The sequence below is a fragment of the Clupea harengus genome, chromosome 8 (assembly GCF_900700415.2).
Source record: "Clupea harengus chromosome 8, Ch_v2.0.2, whole genome shotgun sequence".
Taxonomy (NCBI): Eukaryota; Metazoa; Chordata; class Actinopteri; order Clupeiformes; family Clupeidae; genus Clupea; species Clupea harengus.
Genome location: NC_045159.1, coordinates 13,031,123 through 13,059,055, shown reverse-complemented (window position 1 = coordinate 13,059,055; position 27,933 = coordinate 13,031,123). Strand labels below are relative to the sequence as shown.

Genomic DNA, 27,933 nt, shown 5'->3' with positions numbered 1-27,933 from the left:
CACCCAAGCCCAAGAAGGGAGAAAGACCGCGTCCGGTGATAAAGCGCCTTCACAAGTATCAGGTTAAGGAGCTAATTATCCGAGAGGCACGCAAGCGAGGGACACTTGAATATCGTGGCCAGCAGATCCGTATCTATGAGGACTATCCGGCTGATGTAGTAAACCAACGAGCGGAATATCGACAGGTCATGTCTGATCTTTACAACCGAGGACTTAAACCATCACTCCTATACCCATCACGTCTCCGCATTGTGTTGCCTAACGGTGAGAAGCAATGGTTAAAATCGGTGGAGGAGGCTAGGCAGTGTTTGGCGCGTCAGCCTCCCGCCTAGATTTCTAAAGTGACTCTCGTGCTAGCTATCTTTTAAGGAAGGGTATCTCTACAATGCTTGTGACACATTAGTTATATGCGGGTTTAGTTCAATTGCTTAATATCTGTAATGTGATTTCAGTTCCAAGTGCTTAATGACTTAAATTTCCTTTGAGCAGTTTGTGTGCAAATGTAGCCATTTAGCACAAACTAGCCATTGCTAATATTAGCCAAGTCTTTAGCCATGGGTTAGCCTAGCTTGGTAGCCTAGCTTGGTAGAAACAGCCACTGCATTTTCCGTACATTTTTGTTTGCATTAATGGGGTGTATAGTCCCTTTTCAAATAGTATTGGCCCAATATTAATGTGTTCATATTGCTGATGATGTTTACTCTTCTTTTTGGCCATGATATTATAAACTGCATTACAATTTAAAATGTGTTAAAACGGAAAATAATCCTGGTACCTCAATGCCTAACTTTTTGTTGCTGTGGGTGTTTCTATGAATTTGAAAAATGTGGGTAACCAATAGTATTTAGATTGTTTAATGTTTCTTTTACTATAACGGTTAGGGACCCAGAAAGTTTGATAGCCTACTCAGGATTCTTACATAGCCCTGGGTAGCTCTGCATACTATGGTCGGTTATCGCCATCTTGTGGTGGAAAAATGCAATGTTTTCTTTTAACTTTACTTTTACTTTTAAGGTAAACGCTTTCACAGGGAATTGTTACACCCTTGTTTTAGTTTTAAAGCAAATCGCCTTCTATGCAAATTACTGATGAAGTTTAGTTAGCTTTGCACATTGTGTGAGTTTTTCCTGGCTTTTTTATTTATTTATTTTATTTTTTGTATTATTATGTATTTATTTTTTAATAATTTTTCACTATTTTATTTTCTACTCTTCATAACGAAGAATTCAGGGATATACGTAATGTTTTGAAAGGTTTAATTGTATTTTTGTGGGGAATTGGCTTGTGGTGGGAAGAATCGGAATGAGTTTAGGTGGACAAAAGAATGTCTTTGGTAGCTTGCTGCTGTTTGCATCAGCAGCTTTAGGGGTGTTTGTTTGGATTTGGGGAGGGTTACAGGGAGAGAATACATGTGCTATGGGGGGGTGGAATACTTTTTTGGAGAAGGGAGGGCATTTTTTTACTGACTTTAACTTTACTGACCTTACTTTAATATGTTACAACATGATTTCTAGCCACTTTGTTTATGAGATAAATGGCTGCAAAGCACTAGGCGGCTGGTGGGTACAATACGCTCACCCCTGCTCTTATGTCCTTGATAATAATTCTGATGAGCTGCAACCTTAGATTTGTAAGTTGGAATGTAAAGGGTTTAAACCATCCAGTGAAGAGAAACAGGGTCCTTTCTCATCTGAGACAGTTAAAGACCGGTGTGGCTTTCTTACAGGAGACTCACCTACGACATAGTGACCATTCTCGCATCCACAAAAGTTGGGTGGGGCAGCTTTTCCATTCATCTTTTCCGGCGAAGGCAAGAGGGGTGGCTATTCTGATTGATAAGGCTGTGTCGTTTGTCCCAAGCCAAGTTATAGCAGACAAAAACGGCAGGTTCATAATTGTCTCTGGTAAACTACTTGACACCTTTGTTACTTTTGCTAACATCTATGCCCCAAATTAGATGATGTAAGTTTTCCAACATGTGCTGGGCATGCTTCCTGGTCTGAAACTCCCACCTCTTATAATGGGAGGAGACTTTAACTGTTGCTTGGATCCAGTCTTGGATCGCTCTTCTACTAGACCCCCGCGTGGTGAGTAGGTCTGCTTCCTACATACACGACTTCCTTTCAGAGTACAGCATAGGTGGATCCATGGCGTTTTTACACCCCACAGAGAGAGAATACTCCTTTTTTTTCACATGTTCATCACTCATACTCAAGGATTGATTATTTCCTATTGAGAATGTTATGATGTCAAAGGTTCGCTCTTGTGCATACCAGAGTATTGTTATTTCTGATCATGCCCCTCTGGCCTTAGATCTATCATTTCCCTGTGTAGCCAAACCAAGGAGAACTGGCGTTAAAACTCAACCCTCCTAGCGAATTGATCATTTTGTTGAATTCATTTCTGAACAGATCAGCTCTTTTCTAAGCATCAATATATCCCCAGAAGTTTCAAATGGCAACTGTCTGGGAGGCCCTTAAGGCCTTTCTCAGAGGACAGATTATTCTCCTTTACAGCCAACAGTGAAATTCGTAAATATCAGCAAACACACCTTATAAATCAAATTAAAGATATAGATAGGCAATATGCAACCAGCCCAACGCCAGACCTGTACAGGGAGCGTTTAAAAGTGAAAACTGAATTTGACCTACTTTCCACCCAAGAAACAGTTCACCTTTTGCAGAGAACTCGAGAAGACAGGCAAACTTCTTGCCAGCCAATTAAGAGGGGCAAGAGCCAAACAGACTATTAGTGCTTTGCGACTAGATGATGGAGAAATGACCTCTGACCCAAATGTGATCAATTCTAAATTTAGAGAGTTCTTTAGTAACTTGTATACATCTGACTCTACAGTGAATAGTAATGAAATGGAGGATTTCCTTGGCGGTTTAAAAATCCCAGCTATATCTTCAGACTATAAGGAACTTCTTGAACAACCCATTACACAGCAAGAGGTAATATCAGCTATATTCTCTATGCAGTCTCAAAAATCTCCCGGTCCAGATGGTTCCTTATCGCAGTTCACTGCGATATAACACAATGGTACATGACGAATGTCATGGCTACAAATCGAAGCATTTATCTATTCACGCCTGAAAGGCCGCGAGATCTGTCAGCGCGCGCTCCTGGCCCGCCTGCCAGGAGTACTATAATACCATTACGCCGCGCCCAGATCTGCCTCTTTTGAAACTTCGCAAGACGGAGTGAACATCTCTGAGTATATCTCAAACGCTTACCACAGTCAAAAGAGTTTTGTGTGCTTTCGCTCTCTACGGGTTGGTGAGTTATCGGGTTCCTTAACCCTCACTAGCTCAGGGCGCCACGAAATTCATTGGCTTAATTCATTGGCTTAATTTCATTTTGAAAGTAGTGCTGCTATCCTTGCTGCCTGGCTGGCTAAGTCTCTGACTAGCCTGCTAGCTTGCTAACAACGTGTTCGTTGCAGATAGTGTGCTTGTGTTTTAACATTCTTCTCTACTTTCAGATTGATAAAGATGGCCAGACCACTACCCGACTGCGGTCACGTCCGTCCCAAGGGCGACCGCCACCGTCGGTGCGTGACCTGCCTAGGCAGGGACCACGCGGAGGGCACCTTCTCAGGCGAAGCCCCTGTCTGTCCCATCTGTGCTAGCCTCCCGCTAGCTAAGGCTACCAGGCGCCTTGCGTTCTGGAAGCGCAAGGACGCCGAGGAGGACTGCACTAGTTCCATCCGGGGCTGACGCCCCCGTAGAATGAGTGCGTCTTCAGCCTTGGACTTGGTGAGCGTGAGCAGTCGCCTTGCGGCGGCAGCTCCGCTCCCAGGTCTCTCCCCGTCTCCGCGCCTGTCAGCCCTGGGGCTGCGGGCAGCGAGGCGGAGGAGCTTCAACCAAGCGGTGTCCAGGCAATCCCCCCACGATGCGCTCGAGCTGGACATCAGCCTGGATGATGATAGTCTGCTAGACTTCTCCGATGGGGCACAATCGCGGAAGCAATGCAGACGAGCCATGACGTCAGGTTGCGGTGGAGACACCTCCTACCTCGTCTCGGCTCCTGGGCCAGCAGCTCCACGAGGTTGCGCTGAGAGCAGCCAGCTGCCTCGGGCTCCCTCTCCCTCCCCCTCCCAGTGTGCGGTCCTCGCTGCTGGACGGGGAGTTCTATGCTGGCCCCGCCACGTCAGTTCCCTCCAGCATCCCCTTCTTTGAGGAGGTGCACGAGGAACTGCAGGCGACATGGGCGATACCCTACTCGGGCCGAGCCCCGGTGCCGGGGGTTCGCGCCCTACATGCAGCTCCACATGGCTAAGGAGAGGGGCTACCTCTCCTTTCCTCAGGTGGAGGATGCAGTAGCGGGCTACCTCTTCGCCCCGCATCCCCCACGATGCGTCTCGGCCAGAAGCCTCTCCTGCCCACGCGGGTGGGCAGACACCAGGCTCAGCTGGCAGAGAAGTCCTACTTGGCTGCAGGGCAGGCTGCCTGCACGACCAATACGGCTGCATTGCTACAGCGCTACCAGGCAAAGCTCCTGACTGAGCTTGCCTTGTCGCTGGGGGAAGATCACCCGTCTGTGGCAGAACTCCGTCGCGCGACGGATCTGTCGCTCAGACTAACTCGGTGCACGGCACAGGCACTGGGGAGGGTGATGGGTGCCGCGGTGGCTACCCAGAGGTCTCTGTGGCTATCACTGGCTAAGCTGTCAGACAGAGAAAAAGCACCACTTCCTCGACGCCCCGGTCTCTGTCCAGGGGCCTTCGGGAAGCAGTGGTCACAATGGCTGCCAAGTTCGAAGAACAGCAGAAAGAGCAGAGAGGTATTCCAGGCTTGGATGCCTCGCTCTAGTGGCGCGGGTGAGACGTCCTCCTCAGGACACACCACACCCGCACCGGGCCGGAAGAGAAGCGGGTTCCGCTCGCCAGCGCCTCCAGCAAAGGTATCCACCGGGCGAGGCTGGCAGAGACATCCCTTCCGCCCTCCAGCGCAGCCTGCAGCACAAACAACCAGCTGCGCGCCCTGCCCAGGGCGCAGCCCAGGCTCCGCGGCAGCACTCCGCTCGCCGCGGGCGAGGCAGAGGGAGACCTCAGGCTCCCTGACCGTGACAGTCAGCCACTCGTCACACAGGGGGAGCGGTGGAAGCCCACACCCGCCTCCAAAGAAATCAGCCCGTCGCTCACAATGTGGAAATCATGTCCAGCACGGTAAGCAGGTTTTCACAAGCACCACAATCATATGTCCTAACTCCTGTCCCAGATGGCGCAGTGCCCAGGCATGCTTGTGCAACTCCCCCCGCGATGCACACAGTGCAATCGCACCCCCAAATTTTTTTCAAAAACATGAGGGGGCAGCCCCAGATCTCGTCCCCTCCCTAGGCGGAGTGGGTGTAGATCTAGGCTTAGACTCATTGACCATGAGCGGGTTAGTCCCGACAAATTCAACTCAGAGCACAACCTCCCCGGTTGTGCAGAAAGTTGGCGCGCATGCGCAGTGTCACCATGGGTGCTAAAGACGGTCTCAAAGGGTTACGTTCTGCAGTTCGCCCGTTCCCCTCCGCCTTTCAGCAGAGTAATACAGTCTGTGATACAGCGAGAACAGTCTCACTTCCTACGGGAAGAATTATCTCCCTGCTCAGAAAAAAGGCCATAAGCAGAGTTCCTTTCAAGGAAGGAATGCAGGCTTCTACAGCCGTTACTTCCTCGTACCCAAAAGAGACGGGAATTATCGGCCTATATTAGATCTACGTGTGTTAAACAAAGCACTCATGCCGCTACGGTTCAGAATGTTGACCCCACGCAGGCTTGTGCAGTTTATAAGGCCAAACGATTGGTTTATCACGATAGACTTAAAAGACGCTTATTTCCACATTCCGATCCACCACAGACATCGGAAATATCTGAGGTTTGCGTTCGGAGGAATAGCGTACCAATTCAACGCACTCCCATTCGGCCTGTCCCTAGCGCCGAGGGTATTCACAAAGTGCGTAGAGGCAGCTATCGCCCCATTACGTCTACGCGGCTTACGCGTTTACAACTATTTGGACGACTGGTTAATTGCTTCCCATTCAAAAGCTGCAGCAGTGCAGGATGGCCATCTAGTGGTGGCACACCTGTATCGACTGGGTTTTGTTGTAAACAGAGAGAAAAGCGTTCTCTGCCCCAGGCAAGTTACGCATTTTCTGGGTATGATCTTAGACTCCACCTCCATGGAGGTCAGGCTGTCTCAAGAACGGATAAGTGCCATCAAGCAATGCGTGCGCCAGTTCCGACGGGGACAGTCAGTCTCGTCGCTGCGCTGCCAACGCCTGTTAGGAATGATGGCGTCGGCCGCTATAGCGCTCCCGTTAGGGATGTTGCGTATGCGGCATTCCAAATATGGTACCTGTCTATGAAGCTCAACGCAGTCACAGACAGGCATCGCAGAGTAGTGGTGTCCTCCAGATGCAGGAAAAGCCCTGGCGATCTGGAGAACCCCCTGGTTTCTCGCCGCGTCAGGCACTATGGGCATAGTGTCGCGTCGCGTGGTGGTGACCACAGACGCTTCCACCAAAGGCTGGGGAGCGGTCTGCGAAGGGAGAAGGCGTGAACGGTCTCTGGTCTGTGACAGAAGCCGCGTCTCACATAAATGTGTTAGAGCTGCGAACAGTAGTCCTAGCTCTACAACACTGTCTGCCCAGGCTGAGTGGTCAGCATGTACTAGTGAGGACGGACAACACTGCGACCTTGGCGTATATAAATCGCCAGGGCGGAGTGCGCTCCCCGTCATTACACCATTGGGCGACTCGCCTGCTCCTGTGGGCAGCGAGGCACGTCCTGTCCCCTCAGGCAGTTCATATACCAGGCCACCTCAACTACGGTGCAGACCTGTTATCGAGGGGCGATCCTCGAGCAGCAGACTGGTGCCTTCACCCACAAGTGATAGGTCAGATCTGGGTGCGTTTTTTTCAAGGCGCAGGTGGACCTGTTCGCGAACAGGCAGAACACCTGCTGCCCGCTCTGGTTCTCGCTAGGGGCGACGATCCCCCACTAGGCATAGACGCGCTGGGCCACCAGTGGCCAGCCCTACCCCTATATGCTTTTCCCCCGATCCCGCTCCTCCAGCAGGTGCTGTGCAGGATTGCGGGCGAGGGCAGGGAATTGATATTGATAGCCCCCCACTGGCCCAACCAGCCGTGGGTGGCAGATCTGGTCAATATGTCAGTGCAGCAGCCTTGGGAGCTGCCTCTACGGAGAGACCTCCTAACGCAGGCGCACAGGACGGTGTGGCACCCCCATCCGGAGTGGTGGCGTCTCAGAGCCTGGCACCTGAAAGGTGCAGGCTCAATAGCGTCAGGCTTGTCGGACGCGGTGGTGGCTACAATACAGAGTGCCCGAGCTGTATCAACACGGGCTCTGTATACGCTGAAGTGGCGCAGTTTTTGAGCGGTGGTGTGCTGCGCGTCAGCACGACCCCGTTAACTGCGCGCTGGCGTTATTCTAGAATTCCTACAGCAGTTGTTTGATGAGGGGAAGGCGGCTTTCTACTCTCAAAGTGTACATGGCTGCCATTTCAGCCTGCCACGCAGGCATTAATGGCAGTTCTCCTGGCAGTCACCCGCTAGCGTCACGCTTTATGGCGGGGGTGAGACGGCTCAGGGTGCCAGAGAGACACCTCATACCCTCTTGGGATCTGCTAGTGGTGTTACGTGCTCTCACAGGGCCTCCGTTCGAGCCCCTGGAGACAGTGGACATAAAGTTTGTCTCTTTAAAGACCGCCGCTGCTGCTGGCGTTAACGTCAGCAAAACGCGTTGGTGACATGCAAGCCCTGTCAGTCAGTCCATCGTGCCTTCAGTTCTCGATCGCTGGTGACAGAGTGGTTATGCGACCTAATGCTGCTTACACACCTAAGTGGTGGTAACCCCATTCCGCAATCAGGTGATTGAATTAGCAGTTTTCTCGCCTCCTCCTTTTGCGTCAGCAGAGGAGGAACGTTTGAATAAACTCTGTCCAGTGCGCGCTCTCCGCTGTTACGCAGAGCGCACTAGAGCTTTCAGACAGTCAGATCAGCTATTCGTGTGCTTCGGTGCACGCGCAAAAGGCAGACCTCTATCAAAACCGAGCCTCTCCCGTTGGATAGTAGAGGCTATCGTGTTATCTTATAAGAGCTTGTCTTAGATCCCCCGGAGAAGTTGCATGCGCACTCTACGCGGGGGGTCTCGTCTTCCTGGGCCTTACTAAAGGGCGTCTCAGTGGAAGATATTTGCAAAGCTGCAAGCTGGAGTTCTCGCCACACTTTCATTAGATTCTATATGTTAGAATGTGGCTGAACCTAGTTTTCTTCATAGCGTTCTGCGGGCAAGCGATCTCTGAATCCCTTGGCCTGAGAACGATAGATATGATAAGTGTGTTCATTAGTGTCTACATGTTATGTCGCACATGAAACATCCCAGGGTTTTCTTACGGGCGCAGGATCACGGATCCCTGTCGCCTATGATAAAGGTGGCCCTGTTAAATTCTTGGTGTTCTGCAGGCGAGCGATCTCTGAATCCCCTGACCTGAGAACGATGTATATGATAAGTGTGTTCATCGGTGTCTACATGTTTGTTGCACATGAAACACTCCAGGGTGGTTTCCCTACAGGCGCAGGATCGCGATCCTTGCCGCCTATGACAAAGGTTGCCCTGTTAATATGTTCACCGCCAGCGGCCGTATGAACCTCTATGAGGGCAAAGGCTTCAGTAGAGCTGGTGTGTGTAATTGGCTGCCACTGTATTATCACGCGGGAATGTATAGGGTCCCATTGTGTTATATCGCAGTGAACTGCGATAAGGAACGTCTCGGTTACTTACGTAACCTCGGTTCCTTAAGCAGGAACCAGATATAACAAGGTTGGCGTGTACAGTGTTACCTTGGATTGATTGTCTTGCTCAGTTTCTTTCCAAGGCAGATCTGGGCGCGCGTAATGGTATTATAGTACTCCTGGCAGGCGGGGCCAGGAGCGCGCGCTGACAGATCTCGCGGCCTTTCAGGCGTGAATAGATAAATGCTTCGATTTGTAGCCATGATATTCGTCATGTACCATTGTGTTATATCTGGTTCCTGCTTAAGGAACCGAGGTTACGTAAGTAACCGAGACGTTTTTCTCTAGAGTTCTATAAGAAATGTTCTATTCAGCTCTCTAGTCATCTAACCCTTGTTCTCACAGAATCCCTTGAGAAGGGGGTTCTACCACCAACAATGGCTCAGGCCTGCATTTCACTGTTAGCTAAGGGTGGGAAGGACCCATTGGACTGTGCTTCATACAGACCCATCTCCCTGTTAAACAATGATGTGAAGATTTTAGCAAAGGTGTTGGCAAGAAGGCTTGAGGATGTCCTCCCCTCTGTAATATCCCCTGACCAGACTGGGTTTATTAAAAACCGACAGTCATTCTTTAATATTCGTCGTCTTTTCAATATTTCAATATTTGATAGGGTAGAATGGGATTACCTCTTTACTGTTTTAGAGAAATTTGGTTTTGGCCCAGTTTTCATCTCCTGGATAAGACTGCTGTACAGCGCACCCTCTGCATCAGTCCTAACCAATAGTCAGTACTCCACTCCATTCTCTTTGCACCGTGGCACCCGACAGGGCTGCCCTATCAGTCCTCTACTCTTTGCCCTTGCTATTGAACCACTAGCAATAGCACTTCGCGATTCCAACCAAATCACAGGTGTGGTGCGGGGGGGTTCTGAGCACAGGGTATCTTTATTTGCCGAGGACTCTTGCTTTATATTTCTAATCCAGGTTGTCATTACCTGCTGCGATGTCCTTGCTTAATACATTTAAGCCAGTTCTCTGGATACAAATTGAACTTGCAACAAGAGCGAACTTTTCCCTATTAATCATCAGGCATCACAACTATGCTTAAATGTACCTTTTAAGATTGCTAGGAATAGTTTTACATACCTAGGGTTAATTGTTACACGCTCTTACAATCACCTTTTCAAGGCTAATTTTGCCAAATTGTTAGAACAAACTAAAACAAGACCTCTCAAAAATGGTCCCCTCTGAACATGACTCTCATTGGCCGGGTCAACTCAATCAAAATGACCATTCTTCCCAAGTATTTGTATCTGTTCCAGTGCATGCCTGTCTTTCTTCCTCTTTCCTTTTTCAAATCTTTAGATTCCATTATCTCATCATTCATTTGGAATGGCAAACAGCCTAGACTGCATAAGGCCTTTCTCCAAAGACCAAAAGAACAGGGTGGCATGGCTCTTCCCAACTTTAAATACTACTACTGGGCAGCCAACCTACGGTGCATGTTATACTGTTGGCGTTACCATCTCAACCTTGAATGTCCATCTTGGGTTTCCATGGAAAACAGTGCTTGTAGGCAGACCTCTTTGTCAGCATATTTGGGTTGCTGCTCTCCCTGGGATTAGTCGTACGCCTACAAACAACCCAGTGGTAAACCACTCTCTCAGGGTGTGGCTTCAGTTCAGGAAGACATTTGGCTTTCAGAGAGCGTCCCTACTAAGCCCCATAGCATTGAACCACTTATTTGGCTCCATCGATGGCAAGATAAGACATTTATGGCATGGCATGAACTAGGGCTACACTGTTTAAAGACCTAATTTATAGATAAGACATTGCGCTCTTTTGAGCAGTTGTCAAGACAGTATGACTTGCCAAAACGATTTTTTTCAGATTTCTCCAGGTCAGGGCATTTTGTGCAGTGTCAAGTACCAAACTTCCCATCTATGGCCACCTGTGAACCCTTTGGATGCCTTTCTCTCTCTTGACCCATTTGCTAGGGATCTATTTCAAGATCGTACAAATTAATGTCGGGTCTGGACTCTCCACCGTTGGCTGCAGTCCGAGCAGCCTGGGAGCAGGACTTAGGTCAATGCCTTCCAGATAGTAGCTGGGAGTCAATTCAAGACAGGTGCATGGATCTTCTATGTGTGCACGCCACTCCCTGATACAGTTTAAGGTTGTGCATCGTGTCCATTTGTCTAAGGTAAAACTTTCTAAAATATACCCAACTATTTCTCCCAAATGCGATAAATGTAAAAGTGCAGATGCCTCCCTAATTCATATGTACTGGTCCTGCCCCTCTCTAGAAGATTTCTGGCGTTCAGTATTTGAGACTCTCTGGAATTATAAACCACAAGATTGACCCTGACCCGCTTGTGGCACTGTTTGGGGTTATCCCGGAGGAACTGCAACTACCTGTAGCAAAACGTAAGACCCTGGCCTTTGCTTCACTGTTGGCACGCCGTTCCATCTTGTTGAAATGGAAATAAGCTGCCCTACCCAAACACACCCACTGGGTCAAAGATATACTGTCTTTTCTCTCATTAGAGAAAATTAGATATAGTCTCAGAGGATCAGTGAATACATTCTATAAGATCTGGAGCCCTTTTCTTGACAGTGTCAGCACTTCAGACATAATTGAGGACTAGTCCTCGATAATTGATGGTTTACCTTACTGAGCACTGTGGCTTTTCTGATTTTGAACACAACAGAGATAAAGTTTGGTCAGTTTTTTTTTTTTTTTTTTCTCCTGTATTGTTTCTTTGTGTGTTTGGGGTGGGGGGATGGGTGGTGGGATTTAAATTGTATACTGTATACATGTCTTGTTTGCAATGATATGAGAAATCAATAAAAAGACCATTGATTAAAAAAGAAAGGTCAAATCATGTGACCTCTCAACAGTTAGTGAAAGACAAAGTGCAGAGCGACTCATCATCAAGCTACTAAGCAAAGGACATCAGCTACCAAGACACAACAAGCTGTATGAGTGAAACATCAGGGCAAAGGCTTCACCATCAATGAAATTAGGTCCAATGGTTATTGGATCTGTGGACTGAGCAGAGCAGTTGCAACCTACAACCGTCACTGTGTGACATGTCGAAGGCTGAGAAGGCCGGTTGAAAGCCAAAGGATGAGTGACCTTCCTGTTGAACGAACAGAACCCACCTCACCGTTCACATACTGTGGGATGGACTGTTTTGGTCCTTTTTGGACAAAGCAAGGAAGAAAACAAGAAAAAAGGTATGGGTTGCTCTTCACCTGTTTCTGCTCTAGAGCCATTCATATTGAAATGTTAGAGGACTTGTCCACAGACATTCATTAATGGACTGAGATGCTTTATTGCTTTAAGAGGTGCTGTGCGACAAATTAAATGTGACCAAGGTACTAACTTCATGGGTGCAAAAAATGAATTGAATGCTGCATTGCAAGAGTTGGACATGAATAGACTGAATACATTTCTCACAGAAAAGCAGTGTGACTTTGTAATGAATGCACCTCATGCCAGCCATGCAGGGGGTGTATGGGAACGGCAAATAAGAACAGTGAGAAGCGTTTTCAACGCCACTCTGCTACTCTCCCCTGGTAGGCTTAATGATGCGTCATTGCGCACCTTCTTTTATGAGACCATGGCTATTGTGAACAGCCGTCCACTCACAGCTGTTGCTCTGAACAGCCCCAATAGTTTAGAGCCACTTACTCCTAACCACCTGATCACAATGAAATCCACCACAGCCTTGCCTCCACCTGGCAAATTTGCCTAAATGATAATGTATTGTTTGAGGAATGTATTGAGATTTTATGCCACCTTATCTCTTATAGATAATTAGGACTTTTATTTTGACAAAGTAAAAAGGTATTGCAGATTTCGTTATGTGTTAATGTAAATTTGTCAGTACGGCTACAGATTAAGTTACGGACGGATGCACATGCATACATTTCTAAAGTTTAATGGTTTTAATGGACCCGTATGAGGCCAAAGCTCTTACGGTGGTGATAGTTTGCCAGTTTATTGAATGTATAAAGAAGAAAGAAGAAAACGAAAGAGTAATTTCACCAGCAGTAAGTTTCATGCCACTTAATATACGGGGATCCGTTACACTCATTATTCATATGGAAAGTAATCTAACACTCTAAACCTGCTGCGGATTTGTTGTAAGACTTTCTATTCATACCCCTCAAGCACAAATACATAACATTGTATATGGGATAATGTTAAACTATAAAAAACTATAATATCAAATGTTCAGAAAGGCAGTGGTTGTGTTTTAAATGTAAATCTAAATGTTATTCAAAGTTCTTTGTCTAACTTAATCCCCCCCCTAACACACACACACACTCACAGTCCACAATATACACACACACACACACACACACACACACACACACACACACACACACACACACACACACACACACACACACACACATAAAGACTTGACTCCTACAGTGCCGTTTTGTCCCAGATGTTCACAACAGTCTGACCTCTGCGGCTTCTGTTCGGCCAAGCATGGATAATCTCTCATTTTAAATCCCACAACAGTGGAAGAGAAGGAAAAGAAAGAAAGTGCAAGTGGGAATAAGTGGGAAAACACTTTCACCTCCCTAGTGAGCAGCAGCATTGGGCGCCCAGCCAGGGATTTACTCCCAGACGTCCATTCAAGTACTCACAAGTGGGAAAATCTGCTTTCCAAATCAAGATTTACCCAAATAATGACACACACTAACGCCTGTTAGCGTCGAGGAAATCCCCTGATCCGACACATAACAAGTATTTAAGCACCAGGCTTTAGCAGCAAGGGAATAACGGAGAAAATAAAAGGGAAGAATATACTCGACAGCGGTGTGACTACCAAGATGGAGCAGTGATCCATTTATCATTCTCAGTTAAAGGAGCCTGTCCAAATATTTCTCCCCTGCCAGCTAACTCCCAGCCTCCCCATGAGGTTTTATGCTCAGTTGATTTATGAGTGGATGTATGGGAGAGTAAATGTATGGCTTTTTGGGGAAAGTAATTACAGTGACCAAGTCCATGGTGGCGCGTGCACAGGATGAGCATTCATGTGTATGTCGCATTCTGTGCAAATCTGAATGCACATGGCTGCCCTGTATGTTCATTTGTATGTTGTATGTTTATGGTGTCTGTGAGTGGGTGTGCATGTGAGTGTGTGTATGTGTATGAGAGAGAGAGAGAGAGAGAGAGAGAGAGAAAGAAAGAAAGAAAGAAAGAAAGAAAGAAAGAGAGAGAGAGAGAGAGAGAGAGAGGCTCCCCCCGGCTAACTTACAGTGCCAGTTTTCCTCGCCCTGGTCTGATGTTACTGCATGTTATACAAGCACGATACACAGTGACTCATTGTGCCCAAGATAGAGTGGGGGCACTGACAATCAGTAGGCCCGCACACACACACACACACACACACACACACACACACAAAAACACATGCACGCACACACACATGTACACACAAAATGAGGACGAGAGGAAAAGAAAGACACAGTTTTACTGTATCATTATTGCTGTAACATGGGACAGTACATTACCAATGATCCATTTTTTTATTTTGAAACAGACAGCACATCAGTGACTTTGATTTGCACTTTTCTTGTAGATGTTACTTACAGCCATCCGGAAACACTAAAATTAGTAGAATGCCAATTTATTAAAGTCTCAAATTTGTACTTTGTGTCTCAAACTATGTCTAGTTCAATCCAGCTGTAGATATGGATAAGTCGACACATGTGAAGTGCTTACAAGGCCAAGTATACTGCATATGTGATTAGCCAGTGGGCTACTATCCCTTGTGTGCTCTGTGCCTTCACTTCAGAATACGTGTCTCAGTTTAAACAGAAGTTTTTTTCAAGAGGCATTCAGGACATTCTGACCTTGATATCCCAAACAATGTTTACTCTGGCAGTACACATTGTACTCAGCGAAACTGAACAGGCTCTGAAGGAATGAGATGTCTTGTGCCGGTTATACACAGTGTTGCGCGTGCTGTGTCTTGTGTGTCCTTCTGCCTCATCTTGCATGCATGATGGTACTGTGTGGCATGTGGCATGTGATGTGTTGTTTTCCACTTTGTGTGAAGTCAGAAGCGTGCTCAATCTTGTGTGTTGATGTTGTTGTTGTTGTTGTTGTGTTGATGTTTTGTCTTGCATGCTATTTCTTTTTGTCTGGCATGTAGTGCTGCCTTGCTGCCGTTTTGCTGTTGTTCTCTCTCTCTTGTGCTGACGTGTTTTCTGTATCTTCCTGTGGCATCTTCTAAGACTGTCACAGCTCAATGAGCAGACAACTGCAAAAAAAAAAACCTACCCCTGATCAACTTCTCCTCTCTTTTTCTCTCACTTTGGCCTTGTCTCCCTTAATTTTCTCCCTCTCCTTTTCTCCCAGTCTAAACTCCCTGTACCTCGTCAGTGTTCACCCACACAGGAGAGAGGAGAAGGCTCCCATCTGTGTCACGACAATCGATGGTTGCTTTGCCCTCACACAGGGTGACCCCAGTGATCATCTTCACAGCAGCCAAAAAGAACAGACGCACACCCACCTAACACAATTATTAAATTACATGGGCAATAAGGAGTGAGAGACTGGAAAGAGAGAGATTCCGTGTGTGTTTGTGAGTGTAAAAAAGAGAGGGAGAGTGATAGATATAGAGAGACAGAGAGAGAGAGAGAGAGTGAGTTAGTGAGTGAGGTAGACTGAGTGTTCTCCTTATCCTGTAATGCCTGGAGCAGAGATGTGATTCATGTTGTTCCCCAACCTTTTCACACTGAAGATTATGGGACCAATTATGTATGACCCATTTGGCCCCACGAGGATCTCCATCTGTCCAGTGTCTACCCGTGGGATGCTGGAGACGTTTGAGTGCCTTGGACTGTTTATGTGCTCTAGTCCACATCCACCTGGGGCCCCCCCTGTTCTCCCATAACCCAATGTGCTGTAGCCTATGCCCTCCACTAATAAGGTTTCTCCCTCTATCTTTAGAAACAAAAAGTCAGCCATATTGCAATTTATTAGCCAATTAGTGAACCTAATTAACTCAGCTGTTGCCGTAAAATGTAGGCTCCACAGACCCAATGTGCTTAGCTGATAAGTTACTGTACAAACAGCTTGAAGTTAGGCTTGTGTTCCCTGCTGGGTGATTACTCCTCCCACCTCTGTAGATTTTTTTCTTCTGGTTTGAACTACCACAGGGAGTATGATGTGTGTATTGACAGACGGGTTCTTGGGCCCAAACCCTTTCTGGTACCCTAATGTGGCCCACATCCATTCCAGCATCAGCCATTATGTAGGTCGGCCTGAGCACCATTCCTTACTGGTTCAGCTACTAATATGCTGTTAGAAGCCTTCTTCATGAAGCTTTAAAAACGTCAAACAAAATAATGATATTTTACAGTAATATTAGTCAAAAACTAAAATCTTAGGAGGGTTTAGGTGCTTTATAATGTGAAGCCAGGGCTGGCATACAAATGAAACTGTACTAAAAGTACATAGTACCTCAGGTCACTATGTGTCAGGACAGCTAACAAACAATAGTCATCTGCCAGCATTCACTTGTGTAAGATCAGGCCATTTGTGCGGCATATACAGACTTCTGAGCACAACTGAACTGATTTGAAAAAATTAAACCATAATGATTACATATAAATTACATATAAGAATTGCAAGTCACATTTATTGCATCACTAGAACTCAACACACAATCACTGTAACTAGATTTATGGTTGCACACACACTAACACATACATTCACTGTATGTATGACTCGGCTACAATAAAATATAAATAATTTATGTATTATTTTCTGGTCCTCCTTGTTGTTAGAATATTAATAGGACAATCACAGTGGAAAATACAATTTTAAAATCACATAGCATATCGAAAACTTGTACCATGTAGAAAAACACTAATATAAAATCAAGAAACTGAAGATAAACATATACCAAACTGAACACATGTACAAGCAATACTGTTGTCTCCATAGAAGTAATAATTCACTATCCTCATCTGATTTGGTTTGCTACATTTCAAGAGCACCATATTCTCATTGCATATTTTACAGCTTTTTTGACATCAATGTTTCAAAGCTACTTTATATCGAGTGGATTTTGTGCCACCTTGAAATGCAAACACAATCTGGGATGCAGAGAAAAACAATCGCCATGACATATTGTTTTACAGTGCAGAGCACTGCCCGAAAGAATGAATGCCGTTTTCGAAAAATGGTCAAAATAATGCCAATTGTAGTTAAATAATTGCTTGAGAGACCCTGCATTAAATTCTGTTCAATAAAATGCATGTCATACCATTACCTACATTCTACTGCAAGCCCAGCTATTTGTACCAATCAGAAGTGTCAAATGACCTGTGTACTTTACAGTGAATGTTATGGGAACAGACACAAAACTATTGAAGCCACTTGGACTTTCTTCTTATCATGTGATTAAAGTTCTTAACCAGGTCCAAAAAATACCAATTACTTTCATAATCTGTGTTACAGTAACTGTAACCAAAGTGTTTAAAAACTACCTGTACTTAAAACATGTCAGAAAGTGTGTAAAGATACCAAAAATACTTTAGCACACATTTATAGCTTATACCATATTTTCAAATGAAAAAAACACTACTGTATACATCGAAGTGTACTGAACACATTGAGTTGCAAGGGACTTGCAAGGGGCTCAGATTTCTTGTACATTACTATTAGTTCCAGGATTCACTACATTTTGTAGGACATTTATTATGTGCGCTGCAACTAAAAATGTGTTCTGCAAAGCGGAATGAAGGTAAGATTGATCAAAATCATAGAAATGAAATGCACTCGCTCTGAATGCAAGAAGTCTGTTGATTTGCAAATAAATTGCTTTACTTGATTTGGCAACAAAACAATTTCCTTCCCAAACTATCCCGCATGGAGATTTATACAAACAATTATCAACAAATGAGTCCACACCAGTGGAACTGAGACCACCCTATTCTCTCCATGCTGAGAAGATGGATAATAACCCGCTCCTGCATCACTGCAAATGGTAGTTTTCTGCTAACGACTGAGCTTGGTATCTGTTGCTGCCAAAACAGATGTATTACTCCCGCAACGACGACTGCAAATGTGTCATCTCTCCATCTTGCTCTCTTTCCAGTATGTTTGCACATTTGAGCGGCATCAGTGAGACTACTCTGGGCTCTGTCACCTCCTCTCTTTCCCTTCTTCTCCTTCTCCCCCACCCCTCCGTCTCTCTTTCCCTTCTTCTCCTTCTCCCCCACCCCTCCGTCTCTCTCTCCCTTCTTCTCCTTCTCCCCCACCCCTCCGTCTCTCTCTCCCTTCTTCTCCTTCTCCCCCACCCCTCCGTCTCTCTTTCCCTTCTCCTCCTTCTCCCCCACCTCTCCGTCTCTCGCCCTGTCTTCCTCGCAGATGATCATAATAAATACTCGTATCAGCTGATCTCTCTCTCTCTCTCCCTGCAAGGAGAGGCAGAGCACAAAGCTGACATTGTGCCATTGTCTCTGCTGCTTCAAAGATGGCAAGTCTTTAAATGTTATAAAAAGAGATTCAAGAGCAAGAGGAGAAAGAGAGAGAAAGAGAGAGAGAGAGAGAGGGAGCGAGAAGCATGAGCTAAATTTGGACCCTAAACCACCTTAAGGAGAATGCCATTCTTTATGAGATTTGCTTCATTACAGCGGTAAGGGATAAAGCCCAGCCTGAACTGGAGAGAAACCGTAACACCAACAACAAAATGAATTGTTTGTCGTGATCACGTTATTCTCACTGCAGAACATCAGGTACTCCAACAGCTGGCCACTCAGCTGTGGTTGTCTGCGGAATATGAAGGCAACAAAAAAAGATATAAATAAATAAACAAATGAATATATACAGCCTACAGGGCCAGAACAGGCCTCAGATGGGAGAGACTATTGGATGTGTTTGCACAGCCAAGGTCCTATATGAGCTGGAAGCTGGGGTGGGAAAGAGAAAACAAAGAGCTGCTCCGGCCTGCTCCGTGTCTCTATGGGGACTTCCTCCTCTGCACCCATCTGCTCTCTGTCTGCGTTCCCCAGCACAGGGAACAACTCACAGCAGCACTGCACACTTCTGGCTTTGCATAACTTACCACATGAAATTTTTAACACATCGCCATATGTCAACCCCCCCCCCCCCCACACACACACACACACGCACACACACCCACACTCACACACACTCCCCACCTCCTTAACACACACAAGCACCCACTCCCCTGCTAGCTTCTCATAGTCCAAGTCCAGCAAAGCACAGCCAATCACAAGCTTGCTTGACAGGGGAGGGGGCCGCCTGACAGGAAAAGAGCATTCCCTCTCTGATTGTATGGGTCGCTAGTTACAGGCCTATTCCCATGAGATCTTGTGACTGTGAACTGACCCCTCCTGGATAAACAACCCTCAGGGGGAGGGGACCGAGCAACGTCACAGAGCTGTACCAATCCTGAGGGTGTTCTCCAGAGGCTTTGAAGCTCCTCCATCGCCATCGCTACCACAACGCCCCAACTCTAAGCAGTAAATTCACAAGCCCAAAAGAGATTCACAAGCCAGCTTCTCAGAGAAATCCCAGAGGATCACCCTAATCACCCCAGAACAAACAGGGTGGGCAAAGGAAAGTATCCCCCCTCCCCACCACTGAGTTTCCCCAGTGCCACCCAAACATGTGAAAATGCTGTCTTCATCCTCTGGCGTGTCATGGGGGTCATCATGAGGGGAGTCATGCCTATGCTAGTGGCTGATGAGGAGATGCAGATGATTGGTATAGTTATTACATCCCCAAAGGGTGTGATCATTGCACTGGAACAGATCATGGTGTGTGTGTGTGTGTGTGTGGGGGGGGGGGGGGTGGTATAGTCTTACATCAAGTCTTCCATCATTATGCAACCCCACTGGCAAATAGATCAATGCATTCAGTGAAGTCTTCCAATCCTCCACAGTAACAGTGAGAGAGATGCAGGACTGATGCACAGACTGATAGATGGATAGATGGTTAGCCTGAGGGAGAGAGACAGAGAGGAGACAGACAGACGGAAAGACAGACAGACAGATACCAGCTAGATAGATAGTCACATAGTCTTCCTTCATAAAATATGGCACATGAAGCAGTTCATCCTCCTCAACCCTTAAAAAAGAAAAAAACTTGAGCAGGCCAGTCAGCAGAGTGGGTGGTGGTGGGTAGGGGGAACCAGCCGAGCGTGAGCTGCCGACACAGGCAAAGCCTGAAGGGAGGGCTGGGTCAGACATCCTCTGATCACACCAGTAGCAGACAGCAGATATTTCACAAACACCAGCAGCTCTCCTGTGTGAATGTGTGTGTGTGTGTGTGTGTGTGTGTGTGTGTGTGTGTGTGTGTGTGTGTGTGTGTGTGTGTGTGTGTGTGTGTGTGTGTGTGTGTGTTGCGGGGGTGTTTGGTTATTATATCCTCCTTTCGCCAGGCTTTTCGAGGAGCACACTTTGTGGAAATAACTGCAGCGCTCAAGGCAGAATGTGTTATTTGGGGGGTGAGGCAGACTGGGGGAAAAATGAGATGTCAGCCATGATGAAGTAAAAGCCTGAAATGCAAAGCTGTTCTGGCCCAGACGCAGACGGCTGCCAGTGCTGAAGACAAATTGGGCTTTGATAAGAGGGAAAGGGTAAATAAGTCTGCATTACAGGCCTTCACATGCTTTGTGAGAAGCAATCCATCAGCGTGTGATTAAAGTTGTTCCCACCCCATTTTCTACTGTTTTACAAACATCTTGGGTTTTTTCCCCCCCTCCTCTTTACCCTCACATTGACTTTGCCATTATCCTTTTTTTCATGGCCATATATTCATAAGCATTCATAAGCCTGATTTCTTTTTTAGAAGCTATGTTTGGCCATCTGGGGCACCATGCTGGGTTCAGCTCTGTTGTCTTTCACTACATGATTCTCTCTCATCATCTGTTCATTTTGTCTCTGCTTTTCTCCCTCTTTCTTCCCTAAACGTTCCCTTTCATTCTATGCATTTCTACGTTGTACCTCTCTCTCTCTCTCTCTCCCCCTCCTCTCCACTTTGCCACTTCCTTCAAACCTTCCTCCCCCTTCTCTCTCTTCCCCTTTCTCTCTCTTTCATTCACCACCAGATCCATATGACCCTTGGCTCCTCCATCCATTCTCAGACCGGAATACCCAGCAGTGGTGCTGACACAGCAGAATGGCGACTCTTGAGGAAAAAGTACAAAGGCAGTCCAGGTCACCATCCTCCCTGTTTCCCCTCCTCTTTTCTCTCTCTGTTCCCTCTCTCTTTAATTCACATAGTCTTATCTCCCCATCACATCAGACGTCACATGCCTTCCCCTATTGCTCTGATTCTGGGTCCTCCGTAAGAGGAGGCAGGTCCTTGCATGCATTTCAGATTGCTCAATGAAGAGCCCCAATCCTGGTGCACATCTTTAACAGTATAAACGCAGTATTCCTAATTAAGCATACATAATATATATTTACCACTCTTAATTAACCTGTTAGTTCAGATGCGCCCCCTAGCGATCGCACAGGCACGATCGGCTGATAACATCTTAAAGGAACCCTATGCAACAATTTGACACTTTTTGAGGTATGGTTTTATAGGCAACTAGTTTTGGTACCATCCTCAAATTCATTCTGATAGCATATGGTCATGTGAAAGACAGATAAACACCTGTCTTTCCGACTAGCCATCCAGGATATGCACTATGTAGTTCTGTGCTTCCTGGCTGGAACACCTTGCAAAAATTTTAAGAAAAGCTTTCACAGCATGACATTGCCAGCCATTACTGCCAAAAGACCTCAGTTGGTGTGTTGGCAAGCTTCTATCAGTGTCAACTGGGTTGTTGGTGGTGTTTACAAGGTTTTTGCATGCCTTTTAGGTAGTTAGCTTGCTAGGAACAGAACTCCTTGTTGCTAATTTAGCTAAATACAGCTCGTCCATTTTCATTGCAGGCCATTCAAAACACAGTGAGCAACTCAAAGCGTCAAACAGGCTTTTGATCAATCTTGATTTCCCTCACACAAAGTATACCTCGATTTGCCTCTGTATACTTTTTCTCCCTCTTCATTGTACCAGGTAGGCTATTGTTATGGAGAGGCTAGGGCATGGTGCCAGGCTGGCGTGTGTCCCCAGGCTGTTGCCAACACAACCCCCCCCCCCACACACACACACACACACACACACAGCCCCCCCCCCCCCCCCCCCACACACACACACACACACACACACACACACACACACACACACACACACACACACACAACCCCCCAATGCACCCCCCTACCCTTGTCCTCTACCTTTTCTGATGCCAAATCCCTCTGTGTGGGACCGATCAATAGCCAACCGCACTCCCTTACATCACCACTGTACATCTCTATTGGGTCTGTCTGGAAAATGTTTTTGGTCTGGACTCAGGGTCCCGGGTGCATGAGGCAGACACAGTGTCGGTGAGGCCTCATAGACGTAAATCAAGAGGTGCTCAGCAACACACGAGTACAGTGACAGGGGATGCTGAGGAGGGGAAGGTTGGCAGAGGTGTGGAGGGGGTGGGGGTGGGGTGGTGCCTTTTAAGGGGTGATCGATCAGGTGGACAGCCACCGAGGCACACCAGGGTCTTGCTTTAGCGGCGGGTGTCTCAGAGGCGGCGGCACTGCCGCCGCAGACTAGCCTCTGTGACACCCACAGCGTGCAGCTGAATCCTCAAAGGGGCCGAGAGATTTGCCACTGTCTTCGGCGTGAAATAACTGCCATCCCAGCTACCCATGAGACAACGAGTGAGAAACGGAGAGAGGGAGAGAGAGAGAGAGAGGCTGAGAGAAAAAGTGTGAAAAAAAGAGAGGGAGAGAGAGAGAGAGTGCAGAGCATATTCCCTGTCAAAAGAGAAAATGAGATCAAGAGGGAGAAGCCATTAAAAGCAGCATGGCTGCCGGTGTTACATTGCATTAAGCATCTGGAATGTTGGACACGGCGGACGGAGGATGTCTCAGGCTCGGGCCTCCCTCATCTCCGTCTGAGCACCTCCCCTGGTGGAGGCTTTGGTTGTGCTGATGGCCCGCCGAGCGCTATCTATCTGGGCCTGTTATCTTCAGCCATGTGAGTGGGTGATGACTTGAAAAGTTCTCCAACCCGTGCAAGTCCCCGAGGCTTGGAACACTTGCATGCTACAGTGAAGCCAAAATGAAAGAAAAGGAGAAGGTCCAGAACAGTGTGTGTGCGTTTGTCTGTGTGTGTGCGTGTGTGTGTGTAGATAAATAGCTAGATAGATAGATAGATAAATAGATAGATAGATAAATAGAAAGATAGATATATAGATAGATAGATAGAGACTGTGAGGTTGGTGAATGTTAAACATAGCATTGCAGCAGTGGTACCCTGCTGTTCACCTCATCCTGGCTCTGAAGTTGAGACCAATGCTTCATCTGTTCACAGCATCACACAGAGCACAGTGATTCTGGAGTTTGGTTCATGCCTCCCTCTGACATGTTACCTAACACAAAAGTGTCCCAGCCCTGTTGTGTAAAGGGGAGAAATGCCCTTTCCCCATGGTTACACTAAACAGTAGCCAATGGCATGACAAACACAGTCAGAGCAATCATACCATGACAAAAAGGCCACTTGGTAGACTGCCCCATTAATGAAACCATTGAACTGGCAATGAAGAGCCACAGTTTCATGTACCTGCGGGTTGACTGCACTCATGATTCAGCCAAGCATGCATATGTGTGGATGTGTGTGTGTGTAGTGTGCACATGTATGTGTAGTGTGCGTGTGTACAAGCATAGAATATATGTGCAAGTATTTTCTATGTTTCTGTGCATGCAGGCATAACAAATCTAGTGGGACAAAACAATTTACTGTGAATCTTTATACTACAGACATCACTGTCTATACCATGACTATCTATACCATGACTTGAGGAGTCCAATGAGGAGAATCCCAAATTAGAATCCACATTTTTGAGAAGGTTGTTGTTGTTCGCCTTCTCACTCCAGTGGAGCATATTTTGAGAAGGTACAAGAAATGAATTCATTCTGACTTATTTGCTAAAAAGCATACGAAACCAGCCATTTGCTGGAAAGTTCTCGCCGGTACATTATGTTATGAAAATTCATGAACATGACTGTGCATATTTTTGTGGGGAACATTTTTAAATAATATAAAAATGATCAATGACAATTAACAGGCAAGTAATGGGTTGAACCACATGAAACCAGGCGAACTGGAGCAACAGGGTCTCATGAACAAATAACTGATTTCAGGCGACGTACAAGTAACTATCTGACTTACTATCTGACCCGTAACAAATGTGATGTCTGCAGCGTGTCTATGTGACACTGGTCTGGGACAACACTGTTTTATTTTTAAGCTCTTATGTAACTTTTGCCATCATTGACAAAAAAGAGGTGGCTGTGCCCTCTCTCCCCATCACAAAAGGCCAATCATGCTTCCTGAATCCTGAATACGTCAAACTTATATAACTGACCAGATAAATGTATGGTTAATTCAATACGACCAGCCTACATGCCAGTGTTATATTTTGAAATATGTGCTTGCAAAATTCTGATGCACCCCGCCTTTTCATTGCCAGTCAGTAATAACACTTATAGGCCAAAATAGGCCCCTTGAGATCAGTGCAACGACTGGAGCTGTAAAATATAAACTATTCCACAGTAGTGCCCTACACAATGGGCTGACACCAAAATGATAAGGACCTTCACACTGATTTCAGAAAATGCTTTTCTCAAATGACTGTGTAAGACAGTCAAGCCATACTTAATGTGGACTAACGGTGGGACAGACTTCATTCTTTCTCCTCTACAGCTCTTCTGCAGCCCCTCAAAGCCAGAATGGTTTCATTCCAATCCCCTCCATAATTAGGCTCAGGTGGTCATTAGCTGCTTAACAATGCCTGTGCCAGGTTGGCGGTTTGGATGATTGGAAAGAAAAATTCATATCAGGGTGTGTATCTCCCTCCCCAAACGTCTGTCTTTCTTCTCTGCTTCTCCAGATCTTCATCTCAATCCCTATTTCAAAATAATAGTCCCTTCACACTTTACATGCTACACATATCAAATTTCACACTTTAAGTGCTGCACATTCAATTCAATTCAATTCAATTCAATTCAACTTTATTTCGCCATGTATACAGATACTAGGATTTTTTTTTGTATTCTCCATGCAGGCTATAGTATCATATCATGCCTTTCAAGCTGACAGTCATTTTTGGTGGCCTTGATGGTTTTCTTGGAAATCTGTAGTTTACAGGAAAGAATCTGTGATCAAATTTAAAAAGGTGCTATTAAACAATAATATTTGAATTTATATATACTTCCTTTGTGTTGATTCTACATTAATTCAACGATTTTACATTTAAATATCCGTTATTAAAAGTTTCAGTATCAAGAACAAAAAGCGATAAATCGTGACTTATCACAGCAAATAGTATGATTACTATGTGGTTTTCTTTTTCAATCGATTGACAGCACTAATACAGAATGTTTCTAAACAAAAACAGATAGCATAGCATACTTTGTATAACTGTAACAGGTTATATTCACACGAATGCATGATGCAATTCAAAAACACTCACTGCTGGAGGGTAAGAAAGTAGTTGACTCTGGAAAGGATCTTGGCCTGGTCTGGTGGATCCACAGCAGATCAAGGCCAGACCCAAGCTAGATCTCTTCTAGAGTGGCCAGGTCTCATAGATAGCTACAGTAATGTAATCTAACAATTAAATATAGCACTATCATTTTTCCATACTCTGCAAATGTTGTGGGGAGAGTTGTTTTCAAGGGCAACAGTGAAACAGACATCCCTTATGGAATAGAGCAGACTTAACAGTCACAGACCTTAAAAGACTAAATGGACTTGCAGCTGACAGCTTCATTGCTGACTACTTTACCACTGAAGTCCCCTGACTGGAAGGCTATGAAAATCATGTGTGTTGTGTCAATAAGTAATTATGTTAGTCTTCAAACAGTTGTTTTACTCCATGTCACTGACCTCCAGTACTGACCTCGACAACATATTACTATTTCTTGTTTTTATAGTCACAATTTGAACAGTTGTTGGGAAGGCTAGTGTTTATTTTCTCTGCAATTCAAGTGAAATTTGATGCTCTGTCATACTGGTTAGTCAAATGAAATGAATGCGAAGACGATGAAAACAACGCCGGCACATGGTCAGACGCCCTGTGATAACGCTGTCTCACACACAAACACACACATCCCGTATCCTAGGTCAACACAACTGTCTGTAAACATCGGGGCCGTAGGCTTGTTAGAAAAAACCGAGGCTCAAACATTTACCTCCGGTGCCCTCCACACTGCTGTCCGTGTTAAAGGCGATATTTTCAGACCCCTTCTACTGCCCACATACAACCGAACGAACGCACATTTAAAGGCAAAACAGACGAGTACACAAGCCGAATGCGGGCTTCCTACCTTCGGTGTGACAGCTAGAGGAGAGGATGGTGTTAGGAGGTCTGAAGAGGTAGGGCAAGTACCGGGAGAAGCATTTCATCTTTTTGGCTGTTGTTTGCAGTGCATCACTCTGTAGTCCACATCGCACTGTATGCCTTTCGCGTAGACATGCAGGGTTAAATCTGAAGAGGAGTGAAGATTTGTAACCACAAGGAAGCTTAGGGCATCATCACTTATATAAACACGAATCCTGCCTTCCAGTCTTTCCCGAGTGGAGCGATGTCCGTGTACTGCTTTCCACGTTAACCATTCTCCCCTCCTGCTGCCAGAAAGGATGCGAGGATGTATTATTTTGCCAGAGTGAAGTGGGAGGGGGCTACGCAGAGAGGGCGGAAAACAGGGAGTTTTTTTTTCCTTCCAGGGGAGAGCACCTGCCTCTCCCGTGTTCACCTCCTACCAGTCGGCCTCGTACTACCCGCTGTCTCTCTCTGGAAGAAAGTTTACCAGTGCAGTGGTCCCTCCCAACTCTGCATCACTGGAGCGTACCAGACCGCGATGATTAAAGCATATTTTCTCGGTGGTAATGAATAGTCTAGGCGTAGTTTATGCTATTTAGTTTCATCAGCCTATTCTGTGATATGTAATTTAATACATTAATGTAATCGTTTTATAGTTTCCGTTATGTCGCTGAAAATCCTTACTGTAACACCCTTATGTGGGTCAGTAGGACAGAAAATGCCCGTTATTTATTTAATCCCCAGATAGTTAAAAATTAAATCTCTTGAGCATTTGACCCCTGCTTTAAGATTCCATGCACGCAAGAGAGAGAATTAGACATGGCCTATATAAACTGAATAGGAGGTGCCAGTGTTAAACGATATCTATCAAACGATGTAAATTAGCGTGACAAAATACATCTCCGTTTAGATGTTCATTTGGCAGGATGCTGTGATGTCACCGTCTTGCGCACAGATCTGTGTAAACCCTGGATGAGGTCATCATTCAGTCAGAGCTGAGCAGGGCTGGCCTCCTCTTCATATTTCCAGGAAACTGGATCCCACAATGAAGATCTCCAGCAGAGCGGAAAATAGAGTGTCAAACTCCTTTAGATTGATTGTAACGACCAATACCCATCGCATGGTGACACTCTATGCATTTGAGGGACCTAGTCTGCCTACCTCTGGGCCAGGAAGTCCCTGTCAAATATCATTTTGGGTGGTTCTTGTCTCGATCTATACTATCTGCTACATGCTATGACACGTCCAGTGGATAAAATACATTTAGACCTTGAGTTGTGCATTTTGCTTGTGTATTTACTCAAATAACGTATTGTTTTGTTTTACTTGTCTGTTTGACCATTGTCACATGATAAATGTATGCCATCTCAATATCCACTGTTGCCATTTTTTCTTTTTTTTAATCCATACATAGGAAAGGGGAGAATCAATACCCATTTCCTGCACAAGGGGCAGAGAAGCCATCTGTTTCTCTCTGGTGTATCAGCATATGAAAGCCTCTGATTCTACCCTCTCTCCTCCTCCTCCACACACACACACATATACCCACAGACCCACTTACACACACACAAAGGGAGATAGAGAGAGAGAGAGACAGACACACTCATTTTTTTTGCACTCTCTTAAATTGCTCATGTGTCATGTTCAGTAAGTGTGTCTGTTGGGGGAAGTGGGTGAGGGGTTAGTGGTCAGTGGGTGTAGGGTAAGTGTGATTCATATATATATACATATATAAACAGTACATG

At 45.9% G+C, this 27,933-nt stretch overlaps 1 protein-coding gene across 1 annotated transcript in view; it reads right to left on the bottom strand.

Moving 5' to 3' along the window:
- Window positions 1-26,650, bottom strand: part of ppp2r2bb (protein phosphatase 2, regulatory subunit B, beta b) — an 87,898-nt gene extending 61,248 nt beyond the window's left edge. The window contains exon 1 of the mRNA XM_012829964.3: window positions 26,193-26,650. Coding sequence (XP_012685418.1) covers window positions 26,193-26,271 — 79 coding nt within the window. The 5' untranslated portion in view covers window positions 26,272-26,650. The remainder of the gene's footprint in view (window positions 1-26,192) is intronic.
- Between the last annotated feature and the right edge of the window lie 1,283 nt (window positions 26,651-27,933).